The sequence below is a fragment of the Hippichthys cyanospilos genome, chromosome 18 (assembly GCF_059441005.1).
Source record: "Hippichthys cyanospilos isolate Australia breed blue-spotted pipefish chromosome 18, RoL_Hcya_1.0, whole genome shotgun sequence".
Lineage (NCBI taxonomy): Eukaryota > Metazoa > Chordata > Actinopteri > Syngnathiformes > Syngnathidae > Hippichthys > Hippichthys cyanospilos.
Genome location: NC_142386.1, coordinates 13,887,657 through 13,912,480, shown reverse-complemented (window position 1 = coordinate 13,912,480; position 24,824 = coordinate 13,887,657). Strand labels below are relative to the sequence as shown.

The window sequence follows — 24,824 nt, the reverse complement described above, 5'->3', positions numbered from 1 at the left end:
TACTTACTTAACTTTCATCCATGACACCTGAGCCTAAGCTAAACAAATGTTTTTGTTTGTGTTTTATTCCTGAAAAGTGGCTCCAAGATGTCTCGTGGAAAGAGCATGTGAACTTATTGCTGCCAGACAGCTAGTCCAGAAGCGCTAGCTAATTGCCCTCTTGCTAGGTGGAGAGATAAACTCCAGGAACAATGCAATCTCTGTGTAATAGTTGTCTTGTTTTCCTTCATGCGCCTTAACATTTACGTCCCATGTCTTTCTATTTTTTTACCGTGGCGGCTTGGAATGGCTGTGTATCATTCTCGTAGGAAGAAGATTGTTTACATTGTCATTTAACAGAAATGAAGAATTTACCTATGACTTTCTTGGAATAATTAAATTGGGTCCCGAATGAACCGCAGAAACCATAACTGATGAACCTTTTAAAGGACGCAGTCTTCAATAATACAATGGTTGATGTGCTCACTTAGACAGTACGCTATTAATGTGGGAGCGACAAAGAGGTGGACATTAAGGAAGATGGTTTTTAATTTAAAAAAAAAAGGGTGTGTACCAATCACTATCACCTGGTACTCATGCTATTAACGCAAACTAGAATTTCATTAAAAAATAAAAAATCAAGCATATATCGTTACTATAACAGGTATTTAATAGAACTCTGGGCTGAAATATTGTTATTGTGGAAAAAAGTGTTGGGAAACTCCTAGGACTTTACATACCTGCAGCCATCGTACACTGATTCTATAACATCAACAATAATTTTTAAATTAAGTGTGTTACATTGCCGGTCACATACTTTGTCCTGTCTATCCAACATAAAGTGAGACAGTATTTCTGTGGGCCATTGCCATTTAAGCACAATACACTTGGCACTCATACAAACACCACATTGATGTTGAGGCTGCATGGCATGGCTCCCAATTGGAGTGGCCTTAATAAGACCATCCATACCTTATCAGTTCTGTGTCTGGGCGACACAATAGTCAGATTGAGGGACGACACAAAAGGCCTTTGAATGGCTTTGTGTGCCGTGTGTGTTGCGCTTTACCGCTTAAGTGTGTTTTCCTCTTATCTTCGCCAAAGTGTGTGCTTCACCTATGATCCTTTAACGGAGGGAGGAAAAAGTCCATCTTTTGTCCGCTGCCTTTTGTCCACCGAGTTGCTTGTTGGCAAATCCGTGTTGTGCCGACGGACATTTTGTCAAAGGGATTACAGTCATTTGGATTCAATTTGTCTTAAGTCTCTGTCATCTATTGGGCTCGTTTTAAGATGGATGGAAGGATGGACTCCACCACAGTTATGGGCTACCTTAAAGCCGCAACTTGCACATCTGCAATCCCTGTTAAATAAAATACACAATTATCATGCATTGTCCTTGAGAATTCATCCATCTATCCATCCTTTTTCTAGAGCCGCTTATCCTCACAAGGGTCGCAGGTATGCCGATGCCTATCCCAGCTGGCTGTGGGCAGTAGGCGGGGGACACCCTCAACTGGTTACCAGCCAATTGCAGGGCAGACAGAGACAAACAACCATTCACACCTAAAGGCAATTTAGTATGTCCTATAGACCTGCCATACATGTTTTGGAGTGTGCGAGGAAGCTGGAGTACTTGGAGAGAACCCACATGGGGTCGGGGAGAACATGCAAACCCCACACAGGAAGGCAGGAGCCAGCTGGATTTGAACTCGGGTCCCTGAACTGTGACGCAGACGTGCCAATCACTGCTCCACCGAGCCGCCCTCAAATAGAATTGTTAGACCTAAATGACGCAAGTGAAACAGTTGATGTTCCTGCTGATAACTTTTTAGCACACTGGGCCTACACAAATGTGCTGTTTTAACCATATATATATATATATATAGGTATGTATATATATATAGGTATGTATATAGGTATGTATGTATATAGGTATGTATGTATATATATATTCTCACTGGGGAATATGGCCACAACAAGCTCGTCAAGTTGTCAAAAAGTAATTTAATCCTTTATATATTTTTTTATTTATGATATGATTTAAATGTATGAATGTATATATATATATATATATATATATATATATATATATATATATATATATATATATATATATATATGTATATATATGTATATGTATGTGTATATATATATATATATATATATATATATATATATATATATATATATATATATATATATATGTATATATATATGTATACAATGGTACCTCGGTACTCGACCATAATCCGTTCTGAGGTGGTGGTCGAGCACCGATTTGTTCGAACACCGAAACCAATTTTCCCATAAGAAATAATGGAAAGTATGTGTGCACAAGTAAATGTGCACAAGCAGTACATGATAAAGATAAAGATAAAGATAAATAAAGCATTATAAACCATTTTGTATAATTTACTTACGTTTTGGAGAGTGGTTGATGGCATACAGGAATGGATGTGGAGAGGACGGGAGGGAGTTACTCCTTCCATGATGACGCTAGCTAACTGCGACGCGAGGTCGGACACTCGTACACCACGTTCATATTTTGCTATAATTTCCTTCTTCGGTTCAATAGTGGTCCTCATTGTTTTCCTCTTTGCCTTCCCCTTATCACTGTCTTTCTTTGGACCCATTATTAAGGGCTAGAGCAACACGAAAAAGTTTAAATCCGGGAAGAAATACTCGAACAAACGTCTTACTCCGCTGGCGGTCTGAGTTGAACTGGCGCTTACCCGCTGGCCGAGAAGGGCCGAGGAGCGCGTTCGGATCGGCTCGGCTCGGCTCGGCTCGGCTCGGCTAGTCGAGAACCGAAAATCTGTTTGAGGTCCGATGCATTACCTACTTGAATTTTTTGGTCGAGCACCGATTTGGTCGAGTATAGAGGCGGTCGAGTACCGAGGTACCACTGTATATATATATGTAGCACTTAGTATACTATTTTGATGGCAATTTCTAAAATGTATATACAATTCTGATGTATTTACCTGGGATTTTACACACATTAGCTAAGTAACATAGGTTTGGATTGCCCAGCATACAGTGAATTTACGTTACGATCCCAACTGCAGAACGAATAATATATCCGAATACCAAAATATTTAATAGCTACGGAAATAATCAGGTGTGCCTTATGTTGGCATGTAGTATGTTGTTAAATAAAGTTAAATACATTTTGCCTATTTGCTGTACTGGTTTACCTGGCTTAAGGAGCAGTAAATGGAAATAAATATAAATAAATAAATGATATAAATGGAAATAAATAAATAAAAATGATAGAACTGACATTTCAGTCCTCATTAGTCAGGGTTGGACCATCAAGATTGTTTGGCCTTCGGTGAAGTCCTTTCCTGGTCAATGTAATCTGATTTTGTTTGCACTTTGGAATGAGCCATAGTCACTTGTGACGAAGTGCTACTTCCGCCACTATCAATTGAACGGTTCAGATTATTTTTTCACAGAAGTACATAAGACCAGCCATGAAAAGAACAAGGGATTTGACGTTTGTCTTACTCAATTTCAGCTAGCATGATACAGTATCTAGCTTGGCAAAGGCAAGCCAGCAGTTGTCACTCAGGATTGTACTGCAGTACATAACAACCCATATTGTTGTATTAACATTGGAGGAAATAACATCCAGTACGGAGGTGGAAGATTGTGCACAAGCCTGGCAGGATAAGGTCACGCACCTTTTACAATGTAGCCTAGCCTTGCTTGATTGTTATTGATTCGTCCAATTACATGTATGACAGAAAACCGCTCAAATGCAACAATTGCAGTTCCTCGTGTCCTTATTCTAGTCAAGGTTAGGATATTGCACCGTAATTTCACATTTCAAAGGCGGTGAAAATGGAATGTTATGTTAGGGAGCTATGCCGCCAACTTTCCTGAAGCACGTAACCCATTTGCATTTGACATGCGACATCAGTCAGGGTTTTTGTTTGTTTGTTTGTTTTGTTTTGGGGGAGAGTGACACCACAATTGCCTGCTTTGGATTGGCGCTGAGACACGCCAAGATTGATGGCTGTCATCCCCTCATCCGTTTTTAGCAGATCGCTTATCAAAGGGCGTTATTCTTCCGGAAATTTGCTCGGCTGATCGCTCTGCAGAAGGAGGCTGCAAGTTCATTTTTAGTTGACATTTTTTGACATTTTGTCAACCAGACGCACTCACTCATCACAACAAGTCCATTGAGAGAACTGTATCTATGTTAACATTTTCAACATCACATTTGGAAAGATGGACTCACTGTAGTTTTTTTTCTTCGCATTGGTAACGAATTTGGAGTTGTTATTGAGAACTCAAACTTAGGGATGGGCGAGTAGTATCGATAGAAGTAGTAGTAGTATCGATATCGAGACGATTCTAGTCTTACTTTAAGACACAGAGTATGCACTTGTCAAAGGAAAGTTGACATTAGGTCACCCTTGGCGGTTATTCAATTTTTGCCAATCCGATTTTCATAAATTGCGTCTCATTTGACGGCTCACAAGGTATATATTAAGAACTAGGTGAGAAACTCAACGCCATTTCACTCTGGTGCTGATGGGAGGCTGCTAAAAGTACCAGAATCACCCAAAGTGAGTATGGACTTTGGAGTCCAAATGTCATTTTCGGTCATTTCAAACTGAACTTATTCAAATCGGATTTTTCAAAATGGGTCTCAATCGACAGCTAGCACAGTATATAGGGTTTGAGAAAATCAAAAAATCAAAGTCTCTTGTTATGTAAACAAGTGGGAAACATTGCCATCTAAAAGCTTCCAAGGTGCAATTGAAAAGCTAAAAGCGCACCGGCGAAGCGAAATATCTCGTCGCTTAGCTCATTCAGTCGTCGTTCAGCGACTAATGCTACTGCCCTTCTTAGCCGCAGCTGCAGGATTTGCTCGCTTGCTATATCTTAAGCTTAATGAAGCCTTACCCATGCGTTTGCCCCCTGGAGGTAGGAGGACCGAAAGAGCTTGATTTGACAGGCGGCTTTTTAAATGTTAATATCGCTGGGGATCATCTTAATTAATCGTGGTAGCCAATATCGTGATCACGATTAAAATTGTGCAGCCCTTACTTTTTTTTTTTTTTAATTAATAACCCAAATAATTTCACAGACCCCCTGCAGTCAGGCCACATACCCCACTTTGAGAACCACGGCTCTATTTATCGGTTATCAGTCTTCTTGCCTTCTTGACTAAAAATAATATATGGTGGCCCTAAAAAATATGAAGTAGACATGGTTTTATTTCAATGAAATATTGCCCAGTGTTTCTGATTTTTGCCCCTTGCATGTCACTTTTCATAGATTTCCACATCTTTCACAAGTGAAGTCAACTAATCAAACTTTGGTATGGTTGAGTTTGACGGATCATGCTTTGAATGTGCCAACAGCGGCAATAATGAAAGTTGCGCGCATGTGTGCGTGTGCGTGTATGTGTGTGTACCTTTCTCAAGGCGAGGCGTTTGAAGATCTCTCCGGGCTCAAGGCGACTGCAGCGGCTGTGTGGCAATTCGTGTCACCTTAATTGCTTTAGAGCACTTTCAGATATCTCTCCAGAGTTTTACTGGCTTTGTTCCGAGCCCGAGGCTCTTTGAGAATTTCGTAACGGAGCCCCTTTGGCGAAGGCCAGACTTTGTGTGTTGTCACATGTTATTTAGTTAGCTAACCTTCAAGGCCCGCTCGGCCCCCTACAATCAAATATTGACCCCTCGTGGTGTCTGACCTTGTGAGCGTAAACTGTTACAGCTTAACGCGGGCTATCGGATTCCTCTTGTGAGCGTGGAACACGCTAATCAAAAAGTGGCCCGTGAACGCTGGGAGAAGTGTTGAATAAATCTTTCTGTTTGGCTTTATGGCCCCTTCGCCATCTGCAGCTCGTTGGATGCAGGGAGTTAATAATGCCTGCTGTTATTTACAACAGGCATTAGTGGTTGGGGGGCTGAATGGCGACCCAATGCGTCTGTCGAATCATCCCGTGTCACCCAAGGTCCTGACGTATTTTTGCTCTCTGTGCTTGATCCGCAGGAAGATGCACAGCGGAATGAAGACCTACGGCTGCGAACTGTGCGGGAAGAGCTTCCTGGATAGCCTCCGTCTACGCATGCATCTGCTGTCACATTCAGGTGAGCGAATCATTAAGGGATAACTGGCCTGCTTTGTCTCACTTGAGCCGATCCCCGAATGTGTCTAACTTTCACCCAGAAATGGCCTAAGGAGCTCTTGGAAGCTTAACATAAGATGTGCCTGTGAAGTGTCACCCCTTCTCTCTTCAATTTTTGATGACATTTGTGAAACTAAAAGACATAAAACAGAACAGGCTACAAAGTGATTTTTTAGACTGGCTAGCGGCTTAAAACTGCAAGTTGGCATACAGAGGTTGTATTAAGCAAAGGTTCTGGGGTCTGTTGAGCCATTATCTGTACCAGTGGTTATTGATAAAAGTGGGGTTAGCGGCCCGACTGCAGGGGGTTCCTCAAATTATTTGGGTTGTGAATTAAAAAAAAATGTGTGTGTGTTTTAATTTCATGTTATTTTATATTAAATTGTGACGTGTACTTCACTCGTCATTAAAGCAATCAATTTAACTCATTCAATGCCCGGGATGTTTTCATGTTTTGTTTTTTTTTGAAGAGTCCATACATTCAAACCCAGAGACTTAAGTGTTTATTTAATATTTAAGTATCTTGAAATTAATGTTCTTAATATACTTAATTATCGATTGTCTGTACTCTTAAAAAAAATGTGAAAATATATCCCTGCATTGAATGATTGAATAGTTAGTTATGACATTTTTTAGTTAGTTAATATATTTTTTATAAATGTAATACTTTTGAAATTTGTGAAAATGCGTTTTGTGTCTACAATTGCTTGCTAATGAGGCAATGAAGCCAGGAAAGCTAAAGCAGCATGTTATTTGATAATGTTATTTTTGAAGAAATAATTGGAAATTGACCCAGTTTGTTATAAGGAGGCGTACAATTTGCATTTTTTTTCTAAACATCAGTATAGCTGAAAAGAAACAACTATATTTGTTTTCAAATTGAATCTGTAGGTAAATAAAAAGGGCATTTATCTTATTTATTATTATTAATTTATTTATTAAATTTAATGCCGCGGATACATTTTAAATTTGAAGGTGTTTATTTTCCGCAAACATTTGCAATAGAGGACTTTGGAAATTTGTTTTTCAAAAAGGGTCCCTGAGTCCAAAAAGTTTGAGAATCCCTGATCTATAGCATAGGTTGTTGAACTCCAGTCCTCGAGGGCCTGTATCCTGCATCTTTTTAGAACTTACCTGATTCAAATGCTTGAAAATTATCTGAAATTTTTTAATCAGACGTGTTTGAGAGAGAAAGTTCAAAAACATGCAGTGTACCGACCCTCAAGGACTGGAGTACATCAGAAAACATCATGGGGATACAACAGATTCAATATGATTCGATCTGATTCAATGCATTTTAACATGGTGATAGGAACAATATGCTTTTCTTTTCAAATTAAAAGCAAATTAATTTGAAGATTTACAATCTGGACTGGAATTATTTTGTTCTTGTTCAGGTCAATTTTAGTTAGGGCCAAAAAGCAATATAATACTAAAATGTGGCAACAAATGTAACGAGTTGAAACTTCTTAATCAATGTTTTGTCCTTCATTCTTTTATAATTTGATCTATTTCACATTTCTGATGTAGTTTTACAGCTACTTGTCCAGGACTTTACATTGAGGTACAGTGGACCCCTGGTTTATGATGAACCTGCCTTACGTTTTTTTCACTTTACAAGATGGACTGTGACGTTTTTTCGTCCCTTCTTTACACCATTTTGACCACTTTACGACATCAACAACTGTCATGACCTTAGGAGATAGCTGTGTTTATGTTGTTTTGCCTTCATCTTCAGGCGTGTTTAGGTACATTAATTACTCTTATTTTCTGGTCCTGTCAAACTGCCTGCGCTGCAATGCGCCACTAAGATGCTGGTCTGCTATTGGTTGGCGAAGATGATTAGTCTGGAAACAAAGCTGGAGACAATCAAGAAATACAAAGAAGGCTAGGATAGGCTACGGCAGGCATGTCCAAACCCAGTCCTCGAGGGCCGCCTATCCGGCATGTTTTGGAGGTTTCTGTCCTCCTAACACGCCTGATTCAAATGATCAGCTCATCAGCAAGCTCAGCGGAAGCCTGACAACAAACCTGATCATTTGAATCAGCTGCATTGGATGACGGAAACATCAAAAACATGCAGGATAGGCGGCCCTCGAGGACCGGGTTTGGACATGCCTGGGCTACGCTACCCTCGCTAGGGAATATAGCCGTAAGGACCTCAAGTCACATCACTCAATGGTAAATAAATCCTTTATATATTTTTTTATTTATGATGTTATTTAATTTTATACATGTATATTATGTATAAGTAGCACTTACTATACGACAGCGAAGCCTCGTTTATCGCAGTAGATACATTTCGGAACAGGTCGCGATGGCTGAAAATCTGTAGCGTGCCCACTTTTCATATTAAAAAAAATAAACAAAAAAACCCAAAACTTTTTTATTTATTTATTTTTTTAAACGTGAAAATTCTTCTTGCGATACATATTGTTTCTTACTGCACTACACATATTGACTTTGAAGTCTTGCACAGCTGCTGTCATATTAGCATCAGCCTGGTCATTGAATTTAAGTCTAATCTATACATGATTGAATATAATTAAACTGAGTAGTTTACACTTAAAATACCGTTTTATTATAAAAGAAATCAAGGTAAGAGATTTCCAACGGTCTGGTGAACTTCTGCTCCTTAGTGTGTCTCTCTGTGCCTGGAAAATGTGTGTGCGTGTGTGCCTTTGCTCTTGGGTACGCTTGATGACTGACACAAACGTGCCGGTGGGGCGGGAGTTGGGGCGGGAGTAGATTTAAACTCCACAGGCATGAGCCATATTACTCATGAAGCGCACCCCGGGCGCAGATGTTGTCAACAAGCAGGAGGAAGAGACATTCGACAGTAAGGAGCAGACAGTCCACCAGACCACTGGAAATCTCTTACCTAGATTTATTTTATAATAAAATGGTATTTCAAGTGTAAACTCAACATTGTTTGATCACGTACAGATTAGACTTTAATTCAATGTCCGGTCCGTTACTAATATGACTACAGCTGCGCGAGACATCAAAAGACTTCCGTTGGCAGCTTCCATACGAACGATCGTTTTATTACAAGCCATAACAACTCGCTTCGCTGAACTGCCAAAGGTGTTGGCAGCCGTCTTCCTAATGTTTGCCTTGTTCTTCTTAATGTAGCAAACGGTGGGTTCGTTCACTCCCAAATAGCGGGCCACGGCCGCGTAACTTCTCCATTCGAAAAGTATCACCTTCTCAGCAATTGTCATTATTTTTTGTTGCCGTTAAGGCTCAGTACAAGCCTTCGCGGGAGCAGCACGCTTGGGAGCTATTGCAAAAGTTCAATATGTAATGAAAAAAAATATATCCTTAAAGTCATGAACGCGCGTAATGGTAAAAAAAATCAGCGGCGGTGATTCCGCATAATGGAAAAGAAATCTGCCATGTAGCGAATCCGCGATAGTGGAACCACCAAGTAGCGAGGGTTCACTGTATTTTGTTACCAATTTTTAATATGTATATTGTATACAATTTAAGTTTTTTTCCCTGTGGCATTATAGGCATTGGCTAATTGCCATAGGAGTTGATTGCCCGCCATATGATGATTTCGCCTTAAAATCCAAACCTGGAACGGATTAATTTCATACAATTTCACTGTACTTGAAAGGCCCTTCAGGCGGTATGGGAGATTTTAACAGGGTTTCAACCAGGTAGCAGCAAATTATTGAAATAAAAAAAAAAGAAAAAAATCCAATTAAATGCTTTTTAATGCTGTGACAATATTTCATTTCAAACTACTAATTTACTGTAACATGAAGATTTGATTGCTAATTTGATCGAGATTGATTGATTGCCATAGTGAGACCACTATGTGCCAATTTATTGAATGAAGTTTTATACCCCCCCTGAATCCCTGCTCATTCATTTCTGTCCACTGCTGTGTCCATTTTGTCTCACTTGCAATACAGCAAGGTTATTTGCATGCCACTCAAACCTGAGACCTCATTGAAAAATTTGGTAGACAGTCATGTCAAAATGTTGATCGCTAATCCAACCATCCATCCTGTGCCGGCACGGGGAAAACATGCAAACTCCACACATGGAAGGCCTAAATTGGGACTCTGAACAGTGAGGCCAGTGTGCTAACAACTCTATACAACTCTTCCACCATGACAATTAAATGATTTCTAATTCATTTTGCAATTTTGATTTTATGTAGACAGAATGCTCAGTGTTTTGGGGAAAATTCTTATTTTTTTATAGGTTATGATTATTTTTACCCCACAATGTACAGTATAAAACCAACAGGTGGTTGGTGGTCGGTGATCTTTTTTTTATAAAAATCATTTTTGTGTGTTTTGGCTCACATTTGAACTCCTGCAGTCAACAAGTGACTGACAGATTATAATTGGTGCCATCAGGCACGTGTCAATTCATGATCCCCTCTACCGCAAGAAGAACGTGACGAGCGTATTTTCAGTTCGACGAAAAGTGTGCAAACTTTTCTTTTTTTTTTGGCGACAACTGGCGCCATGTTACTTCTGAGGTACTTTTTTCTGCTGATGAAAAAGGCGAGAAGAGCGTTTGCGCTGCGTACAGGCGACGGTTAGGGAAGATACAGCACCGCTGCAAAGATTCTTTGATAGTTTCTCTTGTACACTTTTTCTCTCTCACTCGGCTTTCCGCCTCCACCGTTTTTTGACTTTCAAGGCTTTTCTCTCTCTGACACAGCGTCTCCATTTTTACTTGTGTGTAATGATGACACTTTGCCGGTCCCAAGCGCTGGCTCCGTCGCCATCATCATCCTTCAAGCTGGCTTCACAGGCGACAGCATATCAGAAAGATGAAGAGAGAGAGTGGAGGAGCTCTTTGGTATGCGATGCGTGTTGTGGATGTTTCACCAAGCAACACCGCCGCTGTCTGCTCCCTCCCCTCTCGTCTCTCTCCCCTGCTGTCTCTCTTTCTCCCTCCCTTTGTGTCTGTCTGAGTCTGTCTGTCTAGATCTTGCTTACCTGTCCGTCTGGCTGTGCCAAAGCAGTGTGTTTGCCAACCTTCATACTGGTGTTTCTGCACACGGCTACATATTTGGTTGCCTGTCTCACTGCTTAAAAAACTAGCATCCTATCTCTCTGGCTATCTGCTTCACCAGTTTCCTGTCCTTCCTGTTGTCCTGTCTGTCTGCCAGTTTGGTTGTCTCTCTGCTAGGCTAATAAGCAACCGACAGGTTTGTGCAGCTTTCTATCTACCCTTCCATTTTGTTTGGACATGGGTTGCTCATTTAATAGTTTGAGACAAAAGTTTAACTAGTGCACCTTTTTTCCTGGCTTTTTGAACCCCCAGTTGGAGCAACCTGTCTCTGCTCAACTAGCCAGTTAGCTCTCCAAGCTAGCTAACATTCTGTCTGCTTCAGCTTGCTATCTTTTGGTCCACTCTCGCTCTACCTTTCGGTCCATCCCTGTACCTATATACACTTTTAAGACACACTATTCCGTATTCCATTGTATTTACATACAAATACACAGGTATTGTGTCTTAAAAGTGTATTGCGATATATAGTGATGCAGTAAAGGCGTATTGTGATATATTGGGCCATGTTTGTAAAAAAAAAAAAAAAAAACAAATCTATGGCTTATATATGTATGGAAAATGACTGAAAAAAACAAGAAAATAACTAGGAAATAAAAATTTGATTTATTCTTTTTAAGAAGCCACACATCATCAACATCTCTGAGCACACATGAAACATTCTTTAAAAAAAAGAAAAGCAGCATGTCCACATCGTTTATTTCAACCATGCCCCTGACTGTGTTAATATGTGTTAAAATATGAATACAGAGGTAGCACTTTGCCACACATGCCTCTTATTGCTACTTACTTACGCTTTCTTTTTTTTCTGCCAGTTTTGCTATTCAACCATAAACAAAACCGATCTGTAAATGCAACATGCAATTCCACTGCTCGTTAATATGGCTGCTCGTTGACTAGTAGTAGGAGTCGGATAGAATTGTGATTCTCAGGAACACAATACCGGAGCTTACAGGATAAGAAAACCTGATATATGAATACAGTGACAGGAAATGTAATCTTTATATCATAAGGTTTTCTTTTTCTGCTGTTTTTGCTGTCATTTTTGCTTTGGAACATCGCCTCACTTGAAATGTAGTGTATTATAAGCACTTGGAATAATTTACATGTAAAAGACGATTCAAAATATGACAGAAAACGATATGATCAATGATACGAAAGTCACTCCAGAGCGGATTGACAAAAAAAAAAGAAAAAAGAAATATACAAAAATAAGCCGTTTCAAAACCAATATGCGATATATTGTAACCAAACGTTGTATTGTAATACGCGTATTGCGTCACTTCGTATGGGAATATCTCAATTTTATCGCCCAGCACTATTGCTGGCTTAAACAGTTTTGACTTTCTTGCCTGCAAGTCGTGCTGCACCTGGCTGTCCTTTGACTCATTTTGGATAGACCTACCTGTCTTATCAGTGGACCTGTCTGTTTTCTCCACATACCCACCTGCATCTCTTCATGTCAATCTTGGTGCCCCCGTTTACCTTTCTGCTTTACACATGATTAACCTCTCTTTCTGTCTTTCTTTCTGTGTGCCTGTTATTCCTCGTCATCTGCCTGTCTCCCTCTTTTGTCTTTTTTTTAACTGCACCTGACATTCTGCTTGCCCATTTAGTCGTGTGTCTCTGATTCCAAAACTAGTTAACTGTCTTTGGTTTTGCCCACCTGTCTGCCATCCTACCAGTCTCTCCGCTTACTCTATCTGTCTCTCTCCCTATTTGCCTGCTCTCCTATCTACTTTCCTATTTGGCTGTGTGTATATGTGTGTTAAGGTGTGGGTGTCTGCATGTGTGTGTGTGTGTTTGTGTGCACATGTTGTTTGTAGACTTTTGGCCGGTGTCCCGTCCGGGACGCGTGCCACCACCAAGGGGTGGTACAGTATGTACAGTCTACCAAGTGCCAGCTTGTTTTTATTTTATTTTTTTCTCTTCTCACAGCTTGTTCTGTCTGCTTTTGTAATGTTAGTGGGTTCCAACATCCAGCTGAGACTGAATGTCTGTACCTATTCTGGGGAATAATTTCAAATCTTCATCATTGTATGGTGGCAGAGCTTGTGAAATGTCTCCACTTGATGATGAGATTAAGTCACCTGCTTATTATATCACCATCTTGTCTGTTGCATAACTGTTTTATTAGATTCCATTCAAATAGTTTCCAGCATTTCATTCCTTCTACTTTTACTGAAAGAACTAAATAGAGGCATACAGTTTGCGATTAACTTCAGTGCTTGTTAGTGAGCACCCTCAAATATCTCCAAACTGTTCCATAACACTTGGCTCAAGAAAAAAGTACCCAAAAATGTCAAAGAAACCAAGCTAGTGCCTGAAAACATTAGTGTATGACCATGAATGAATACAATTTTAAAACTCCTAATTTTTAAAACTTTTTAAAACTTCTTGCTATGTTGGTAATGTTTGACAAACTCTTTCCAACTTCCTCATCCACTGCCAAACCACGTCAGTGTTGAGATGTTCCATAAATATCCTGTTTTGTTGTTGTTGTTTGCAAAATAACCTGTTTTTCCACAATGCACTCACCAGGGTTACATAATAAGATCACCAGATTGTCCCTGAATGCCTGTTGGCAACAAACAAGGGGAAGGATTGGTTAGAATGCTAGAGCACATCTTAAATAATAACTATTTATTTATTTTTGATTTTAGAGGTTTCAAAATTCTAATCTACACTGGAATAAGTGTATTTTTATTATTACCCATATGAATGTTTTTATTTTAATCTTTTTAATTTACTTAAATATTGATTTTTTTTGTATTTGTACGTGTGTAGATGTGTTAAGTACAGTTTTCATATGATATCAAAAAGGAGAACATATTTACAAACCAGTGAAAGAATGATATGTTTGTTTTGTTTTTTTTTCAGGGCTGATACGATACAGATTTCAGCGGCCAAAAACCAATTTTAAGAACCAATATTAACTTTAAGCAAAAAGAAAGAAAATATTAGCATCAAACCTTTAAGAATGACAAGTTTCAACTTAGTTTTGTTAAAATGCCTTTAATCATATATTCCACAATTCCACAAAAATAACATGCATCCTTACTTTTGGGCTCAAATTGTAGTATTATCTGTGTTGCCGTGTATAAGACGCAACACTTTGGCCACATTATGAAAATTATAGCAAAACAATCAATTTAATCTTTTGTAAACTCTTTATGTTTATATTTATATGCCAAATGGAGTACTTTTCCAAGTTTTCTGAAGGACACACTTTTAATTGAATCAGCTGGAGACATCATAACTTTTACATGATCCTGTCCGTTTTAGTAATATTCCTGTGTGTGAAGAAGGATGGATTCCGACGTCGGTTCAGTCGGTTGAAAATAATGCTGTAACAACCTCAGCTAAATTAGCTGCAACAGGCACATGATGCTGACATTCAACTATATATATATATATATATATATATATATATATATATATATATATATATATATATATATATATAAAACATATTTACATATTTTCATATGGGAAGGTTTCCATAGTGCTGCAACTGCAAATACAACTAAGTTTGATGAGGTTAACAAAGTATTAAATAGAGGGTTTTTTTTCAACTGTCAGATTTGAAACAATAATAAATGAAAGCCAATAATAGGCACAGCTGATAATCGTTCTGTGCCAAACCTATTACTGGACAGCATTATACATAAATTAATATTTTCGGGCGGCGGGGGGGGTTGGCAGGGGCAGGGATGTTCTTTACATTTCTAAATTTCAGTTGATTAATTTTAAGCTCTACTGTTGGACCATTTTCTGTCGATGTAGATCTTTCTAGTGAGGGGAGGAGAGGTTGAAAAAAGATGTGTCTTTGTGTCACACTTCCAATGCCATCGGTCTTACTTTGTGTATGTGGCGGCGGTGGCTCGGCAGTTCTGGCTCGACGCCGGCTCTTCCCTCACGCTGATGACGACACATTTGTGCCGGCAGGTCTGGATGTTCTGCCAGCATACCAGAATTTATGATCGCTCGCAGATGTGAGTCCAGGAACACACTGTACTGTACCCAAACCCAGAAATTAATGAAACTTGACTGCCTTCCAGGCCACAAATTCAGAAATGTGTGTGTGTGTGTGTTTGTGCGTGTATGAGAGAGTCAGGCTGAGTGGCGGGGGAAAAGTCCATCAATTAAAAGCAAGTTGCGGAAAAAGAAATAGTTGAGAAGAAAAATGAAAGTACAGCCAGAGGACAGTTTCTACATTGCTTTTTTCTTTTCTTTTTTTGGGGGGGGGAGTTGTTTTGGAGAGAGGCTCCTCACACTATACACCTAAATAGTGTGTTTGTTGTCATTTTCTTGTACCCATACATCAGTGGCGGGCTGTGTCTTTCACACTTATGCCTTCTGTGACGTCAGACTCTCGAATAAAGACCCCCCTCATGCATGCACACGTACGCATTACTGGGCTACACAGGCTTTTAAACATCAATTAACCCGCATCAGCCATTAAAACTTGTCATTATGCTGTCAAAATGTAAAAAAAAAAAATAATGATTTCAAATGAATATCCACAACATTTTACGAAGTCCAAATTACAAATCACAGTTTAATGTTAGAGCATAATTTTATTTTTTTACTGTTAATTGAATATGAATGAAACAAAATAACACAAACACATTAAAAACTAGAAAATGTGCAATTCCCAAAGAAATTGCGTGTGAAGGCGAAAACGCTGAAGGGAGATGCATTGAATGGTGGAATGATGTGGAATGTTTGAATGGCTTGAATCTGTGATGTATTCTGAATATTAAGTTGGAATGGTGTGAATAGGCCAAATATTGTCAAAGATGGGAAAAACTGAAAAAAGTGGAATTGGGGGAAAATCTTGAATTATGGGAAGAGGAAAATGGATACACTCATGGAATGGCAGGAATCGGGAGAATCGATTAAAGTTGGAACGGTGTAAATCGGATGAGTAATGGCGAAGAAAGAAGGTTGGGTGTTCCTAAAGTTTTTTAAAAGCACCGTAGCGCATTGAGGAGCTCTCTTTACCTTTGAACTGAGATGTACAATACTGTATATCCACTTGAGTGTCCCAAGAAGTTTTTAAAAGCACCGTAGCGCGTGTGTCCAACCGTGCTTTGGTGTCTCATTGATGCCTTGGTTAAACAATTGAAGTTTGCAAATCCAGTGTAACTCCAAACACCAAATAGATCTTTTGCAAACAAAAGGCATTCCCAGCAGAACTATTTTCCAGGGTTAGCTCACGCCCCTGGTAGCCCAGTCAGAAATATGGCCCAGTCGGGACAGGTTAGCTAATAGCTACGCTACGCCTCGCAAGCTTGCTTGTTGAGCATTGCACCACCTTCCTGCAGTGAGCATCCACTCACATCACGTTCAACGTGAGGCCTCCAGATGGCGATCTTATGCCTCGTTTGGCTATTACAGCTGTCTATTAAGTTATACAGGCCGCTCACATATACATCTGCGCTTGCGTAGAAGCCCGCAACTGTTGACGCGAATGCCCTACCGCCTCCAGGTGCTGGCAGATTGCATACAATGCAACCTGCCGACACAAGTTAGCTGAATTCTAATTGGCTTAAAACTCCAACTTAAAACTACAACACTAGAAGGAGCGGAACCAAATGGATATAATATGTCACAAAGAACCAAATATTGAGAATCACTTTATAAATTACAAAAACATATAATATATATTTAGTAAAAACGAATGTAAAATGAAGTTGACTTTCATTATCACAATAGTGCTCAATTGGCACTAGTCAAGGGTCTAAGCAGCCCTCCATTAAAAAAAAAAGACAAAAATGTTATCATTTATTATTTTTATTACTATTTTAAAAGACGAAAATTTTCGTTCATCGCACTGAAACAGTTCAGGTAATGGATGCGGTTGTTTTAAATACACAAGGTGTTAATGTCTTTGGTTTGTCACACTTGTTCAGTGTTTGCTAAACATTTATTATATACTTCTTTTCTGCAGCCTTTCAATCAAAGACTTTACCATAAAATGGGAGTTGTTGAGTTTTGAAGGGAGAGAACATAGCTTCAAATCCTTTTTTTGGAAGGTTGCTAAGTAGCAAGCAGCCCTTTGCTCTGCTTAATGGGCCTGATTTGGTATTCCGCACTGATGCCAGGCCTTATTTTTGTATGCCAGACAAGTGTTTTGATGTAGAGTGATTGCCCAAACGTCTGCGTGTCTACCAAAGGCTGTCTCCCTTTCCCCACCTCCTCCCGACTCTCTTTTTGTGTATCTCTTTCTCTCTTTTTGGGTCGAGACTGAACATTTTTTATGGGTCCTTGCTGTACAGTACACAGTGTGCCTTCTGCTCAAAACAAGAACACAGTCGATTAAATTTTGGATTCGCTTCATCATCCCGCCCTCTCCTTCCTCCCCCCCATCGGCCCAGCTGCTTTGTTTTTGTCGTCAACGTGTAATGTGCGTGTGTGTGTGGTCATGGACAGTTGTTGCCAAAAGCTTGCCAATTAATTTGTGCAAATGTGAATGATTGTGACTAGAAAGCACACAATCAACCCACATTAACTCTTTCAGTGCCGAGCATTATTAGAAAAGGCAACCCCTAGAGTGCGAGTGAATTTGGAGCATTTTGACGATTGTTTTCAAGAACGACATAATATTGTATTGTATGACTATGTAGACATTGATGGTACCGTTTGAAATATTGGATTCCAAACTTCAGAAAAAGAAAGTAAGATTCTACCTAATTCTGTTCTTTAGTAATCACTGTTTGAAAATAGGTCACTTGAGTGACACTAAGCTATTTTGGACTAAAGGAGAAAATTACCTTTTTTGTGATGATTTGGTTTCTGCACAACAGGGAATTTGACACAGTGTTTTTTTTAAGTCACATCTGGAACATTTCTTAAGTCCTTCCCTTTGAAAAACATGAACAAAAATAGTGAAAATGTGTAGGTAAAATAACAGTTTATGTATGTATATTACTATATTACATCAGTTTTGAATGGGCATAATATTAAGTGGTGTGCTGGCCACGAGTGTCATTTACTATTCATTAAAAAATTTTAAAAAACATAGTGGATAAAAATTCATGTCACTGGCATACAACCTAAGTATTTTATATGATGAAAAGTCTCGTCCATAGCACTGAAAGAGTTAATACAAGCATGTAAGTCATTTAGTGGAGGATGGGGGTCTTCTGGGGGCGGGCAATCAACAACTCTTGTAGCATGCAGAAGCATGACTGCCTACAAGATCCGTAACTTGCTCTAAGGTGTACGTACAAAAGTATGTTTGGTTTGAAATTTCTCACAGACATCCCATTCAATTTGGTTTTGGAGCTGTATACAAATGCCATGATACATTTGACCTCATTTGCATAAATCAGCATATTGTCAGTTTCATTTCAGTCAACACAGAAGAAAGATGGATGCCATTTTCCCAATTGAAATTCATCACATTCATCGACAGTTGAGCTGCATCATCTGGAACATGCTTTAACTTGGCCTGAGATTGGCTGGCAACCAGATCAGGGAATGCCCTGCTTATTGCCTGAAAACAGCTGGGATAGGCTCCAGCATGCCTGCGACCCTTGAACAATTGCTATTTATAATAACCTATAAATAGTTTTGGTTAATGTGTATTAAGATGAATCATACGAGAATTCACGTTAAACATTACATTAAACACAATAAGCACGAAGTAGGTTAATTGGAATATTAACATTGGAATTGTAGAATGCGCAATTTGTTTCTGCCTAAAGCATAAACAATCCATCACTATGCTGTGAGGGTAAGGAATAGGGGATTAAAATACAAAAAAAAATGTGTATCTTGTCTTTAAAGGTTTTCAATATAGATTAAATGATTTGTACTGGTTTTAGGCTTAAGCTAACCTTTCACTGGATGCGTAATGAGCTACATTTGGAAAGGCAAATCCATATTTCAAGTTATGGTGGTGAGATTAATATAAAAGTAATGTAATAGTAGTGTAATGCCTTACATATCAATTACAGTAATATTGTAATGTAAGTAATTACTTTGAAGTGACAGTAATAATTAATAAATAATGCATTACAGTTTTGAAGTAACTTGCCCAACACTGTTGGTTTGTAATTTTTTCACACAATTCCACCTTTGATAAAAATGCCCCCTGGAACAAACACCATGAACCCACTGACTGAAGCATTAAACATGCTGGAAAAAGTTCCATTCAATGCTAAATATGATTATCCTGAAATTCCTTGACCAAAATCTTTACTTAAAACAAAATAATTGCAAAACAGATGACAATTGCTTGATTTGAATATGCATTAGCATGCTTATTTTTAATAGCACATTACAACAAGAAAAAAAATGTATGACTGAGTCAGTGTTCCTTTGTCAGATGCCTTGGATAGACGTCCCCCGAGTTTTGGCTTTGTGTGTGTGTGTGCGTGCATGTGTCTTGCATGGGCACAACACAAATCCATACTAGCCACGGGCTCCTTGCCAATCTATTTTCTGCTCAGCTGGTTTTAAATGAAGTTATTATGACTCATTAAAATGCCCACAAGCTTGTGGAAGTCGGCCAATTACCATTTAAATTTAGCCTCCTGCTCCCGCAACCTTATCTGTGTCCCTGTACTTGCTGGCTCTCATCACCACTGTCGCCACTGCCACATCTCTCTCTCGCACGCTCCCATTCTTTCATTTTGGGACTATGCGAATGTGTGTATTTGTTCTGCTTGCAAAAAAAAAAAAAAGCCTTAAATAACCTCCAAATAGTCACACAAACTATGGAGACTCAGTGATCCATAGGAATATAGTTTTATTGCACTTAATAGAAAAGAGACGAGTGCATTTTTTTTCTTTTTTTCTTTTCACGCTATCGTCAAAGTAACTCATTACTACTCATCTCCACCAAATTAATGAGAAATGTACTGTAAAAGTCATTGCTCTCTGTGAAACTCGTGGTCTTTGTGAAATTTCAAGTCAGGTTTCTTTTAAACTTTTCACTACGAGTCTGGTTTACAAATGTATTCATTGTTGCTTCTTAGATTGCCTTGTTCTGTTACATAGTAGACCAGACATTGACTAGAACAGAAGTGTCCAAACTACGGCGCTGGGGCCATTTGTAGCCCGTCTGCACAATGGACGAGCCATGAAGCCAGCAAACCTAAAGCGGCATTTTATTTTATAATGTTCTTTATGACTAAATAATTGGCAGCATCCTGTTTCGTGAAAATTGACCTTGTTTGTTGTTATAAGGAGGCATGTGATATTCAATTTTTATTTTCTAAACTTCAGTATAGCTGAAAAGTGACAAATATACTTGCTGTCAAATTAAATTTGGTGAATAAAAAGGTGTGTTTTTTATTCACACATTTGCAATGAGGGTCCTTTGAAAATTTGCTTTCTAAGTCCCTGACTCCAAAAAGTTTGTATAATTGCTTGCTTGATATTCTTTCACAGTGTTTAATTAGTGAATTAAATAATCACATGACGTAGCCCTTACATCTTTCTATTCTTTTGTAAATGGCCCTCAAAGGAAAGTTTGGACGCCCCTGGCTGGTGTAAATAAGTCCTACATACACATGACTTTATTTGACATTTCAACTGTCCCCTGTAAAGTTATCTCTTGACAAAAAAATCCAAAACTCATTGCTACTCCTTTTGTGAAACTTCAAGTAAGATCAGTTTTGCAGAATTGATAATGACCCTATATACAGGACAGTAGGATTGACAACGAATGAAATTGAAGGCGAAGTCTACACCAAATTTACAATAATATATGTAAATACATTGCTTTTCTGACAAACAGTATAAATTAAGTTTGAAATCCACCTTTTTAGCCATCTCAGGGTGCAGCTATTTTGCTGAGATGGATAAAACAAAGGTGTATTTTGTTGATTGGGGGCTCATTGGGGGCAACATATTCTTGTAAAGAAAAATTTAGGCTCACTTCTCTTGCAGTTACCAGTCATTACTTTACTTTTTTAAGAAAATTTAAAACACATCCCAATATCCAGCCAGGATATTCATACCCATCACGTTACTATCCATTATTTGAATCTGAATTTGTACTTAACAAACACTTTGTTAAGCAACACTTTGTTAAGCACAAATACATTACCCTACAATGTTGACATAGAGACACGCAAGAAGTTATTTATTTTAATGTGAGTCCTACAGGTTTCTTATGTCTGACATCAGCACATCTTATAAATCTTCCACTTCAGTGAGGTTGTCGTTGTCGCATAGATTCACCCCGAAAATGTTATGTTGCATGGTGCCACACAGTTGATCCTTGTACCCAGTAATGTTATGCATCACAGTCATACCTCCGCACACTCACACACATGCGCACATTATTAAATTGTCGACATGGCCGTTTTCTTGTAATGAACCTCCGGCATGCGCTGACATGGCCAGAAATGGAAGACAGACATTTGACAAATTTCCCATTGTGTGGTGACAGCACACATACTGTAGGTAGGGATTGGATGACAAGCCTACAGACGATTTAGTCTACAATGAATTGAACACGAGAGCAAACACGCACACACGCACATATATTTTGCCAAAGGTATTGCAAATTGCAGTCAGTATTTTTCTGCGAACACTGTTTAGAACCAACTATTGTTGTTTATTTGGTATTGTTTAGTGATTAAAAACAACCGACATTCTTGAAACTTTCAGTCACTTGTTTTAGTGCTCTCCAAAGTTGAAGATGTTTGCTATTGTTCTTATTTTGACTGAACACAAAAGACTTCAGAAATCAGAAAATATTCCGTTGAACTGCTCCAATCAAATGATTTTAAGAGTTTAAAAACAGTTCAAAGTTAACAATGGATCTAAATGTGTGTGTGTGTGTGTGTGTGTGTGTGTGTGTGTATATATATATATATATATATATATATATATATATATATATATATATATATATATATATATATATATATATAAATTATTTTTTATAATATATATGTAATATGTGTGTGTGTGTGTGTGTGCGTATAATGCCGTTTTTTACCCCTTGTATTCAGTCCTAAAAATAAATCAATAAATCTGTCAAACTGTTGTTGGGGGGATTTGGATTGTAGCTTGACTTATTGAAACCCAGCAAAGTTCAACGTTTCAACCATGCTAGCTTGGCCCTCAACAAAAAAAAAATATACATTTTGCATGCTAAACTGTTTGGGCTGAAATGTCCTGAATGTGAATCCCAGCTGGGAGCAACGAAGTGGTTGTGACAGCAAACAGCGATAAAAGTAAATATTCTCCCAGGCACTTCCTTGTTATGATCCTGTTATGTAAGCCAGCCCATTGCTCTGGGAAACTTCTTAGATCAATTTTCGCAGCGCAGATTAAAACGCTTATGAATCCCATTCATGGAAGAGCTCCCTCCTGAAATGCTCTTTATATTTTGGGGGGAATGAAGAGAATGAAATCGACCAAGCAAAAATCTGCCCGTGGCATTTTCATGTGGGGGGGAAAAAGTGAAAGGGGACTGCGATGGGAAGATAAAAGCACTCCCGTAGCCATCTGGAAGTAGCCGGGACACATAAGGATTGCTTTTATGCTGCTAATTCCTTTGGGAGGCACGACATAAAAGGTGGCGCGGGATGGCGTGTTATAACTGTTGAAAACAAGCAAGTGGCCACAGAATACTAATACGCTCGGTCACAGGGACGGACACGTTAATGTGGACCTAAACAGAATCTTTTCAAGGCTTTCCTTGGGAGCCTAGAAGAAAAGGGAATCGCTTGTTATTCATTTGTATCTCTGAGCTGACCAGATAGCTAACAGTAGCCTGTACAGGAAAGGCTGGGCAACCCGCGGCACTAGCAAGCTCTAATGCTGATTCCAAATCACCTCATGAGTCCTTTACTTCACCTTAAAGAAAATATAGTATATTTAAAAACACACAAAAATAAAATATGAAATTGAATAAACTAAGATGAGTGCAAATGCACCTCATGAGCTTGCTACATTACTTAGTAGGATAACCATGAAAAATAAACTTGTACTGTTGAACATTCACAGCTATCACATAAAACAAGAAGGTATTTGTACATAGGCAACATTTGCATAATAAAGTTTAACAACAAGTGACCCCAACTTCTGGTGCCTGGTAAAATTATTGCAGTTGTTTGCAGCCGGTATTGTTCTTTCTTCAGTAAAACCTCAATCACTTGCGTTTGAGTGCTTGTGTTGAAACAAGGAAAATGAAAATAAAACTCATTTTTTTCATGCATCACCACCATTACTCAGCGTAATTGCATAACTGTTAAGGCTAAAATGACAGCTAGCATGATAATGCATCAATTTAACTTCTTTACAAGCCGTACATTTACATGCTGAACTTATTCATTGCTAAGAAAAATGTACAAGATATAAATATATGTGTTGCCACAGTATGCGTAAAGATTTTGATGCTCATTTCCCTGTTTTTTTTTTGGGGGGGGGGAGTCGGTACAGCTCCAGGTTGGTTGCATTCATGCATTGCCAAGCTGCCATGGTACACAAGTTTTGCTTTGCATAAGCCTACATGTCTTGGACTTACCAAATTTGTTTTCAAGAAAATGCTCCCATTTTCTGAGAGTATCCGGTCCGAGTGAGTCCGGAGTGTTTGCGTTTGTGTGTCGTCATCCCGCCATGGTACGCAAGTTCAGATTTGCACAGCCTACATAACTCAGGTTTGTTTTCAGTTAAAAGGCTCCGTCTGATTCTTCTTCCAGGGTTGAAAGTAGTGAAACGAGGGAGAAAAACACTCCACCTCGAAATACACACTGCAGTACTTCCCAATGGTAGAAAACAAGCGCTGAGACTGAAATGACCAAATCGTGTAGAATAAATTTAAAATGAATTAAAGCGACTAGTGGACATTGATACAACAGCGTTGACTGATTTGTACAATCTACTTTGTCAACTGTGTGGCAGCCCTAGAATTCGCCAATTTAATTTGACCTCTTCGTAACATGGGTGAGCTCATCCATGGTTTGCGTTGGTTTAAAAGTGATGGTAGTGAGGAACCCAGTTGGGAAAAAGCTGAGTACGTAATCATAGCATGGGACTAAACGAATGAACCAGAGATTGTGCGTGTGTCAACAATGGTGCAATATGTAAACCGTTAATGCAACAATATTCACAGCCATGTATTTTTTTTTTTTATCCTCACGTGGGTCACAGGGTGTGCTGGAAAGGCAGTAGGCTGTGTTGTACACCCCAAACTGATTGCCAGTCAGCAGCAGTTCACACAAAAACAAACAAGCATTATCGCTCACAAACACGCATTTTATAGTGTCCAAGATAACTATCATGTATGTTTTTAGAATGTTGGAGGAAACTTTAGTATTTGGAGAAAATCAATGCAGACATGGCGAGAACATGCAAACTCCACACCAGAGGTGGACAAATGACTTATGGATATAAGGCGGACGTGCTGGCACCGTGATTTCTATATATTCTTTATACTCTGTAGAAAAAGGATTACTGCAGCTTACTGGGACGTTTTGGCCATCTCTTTCTTTTTATACTATGTGTTTCTACTATACTGCCATCTTTTTTTAGTCTCTTGATGGCAATAATTTGTCCATAATTAAGAGGATAAGGCTGCAACAAACTATCAACAGAAGTGTAAAAAAAGTAAAGTTTTACACTGTAAAATGGCAACGTGTTGCCAAAAAGCCACAAAGCTGAAAGGTTATATGGCTTGTGATCA

General features: G+C 38.8%; 1 protein-coding gene across 1 annotated transcript in view; it reads left to right on the top strand.

The window, feature by feature from the left end:
* The window catches only part of zbtb16a (zinc finger and BTB domain containing 16a), a 163,375-nt gene that overhangs the window by 52,437 nt on the left and 86,114 nt on the right, over positions 1–24,824 (top strand). Inside the window, exon 3 of the mRNA XM_088441288.1 lies at positions 5,992–6,089. Within this exon, the coding sequence (XP_088297414.1) occupies positions 5,992–6,089 (98 nt within the window). The remainder of the gene's footprint in view (positions 1–5,991; positions 6,090–24,824) is intronic.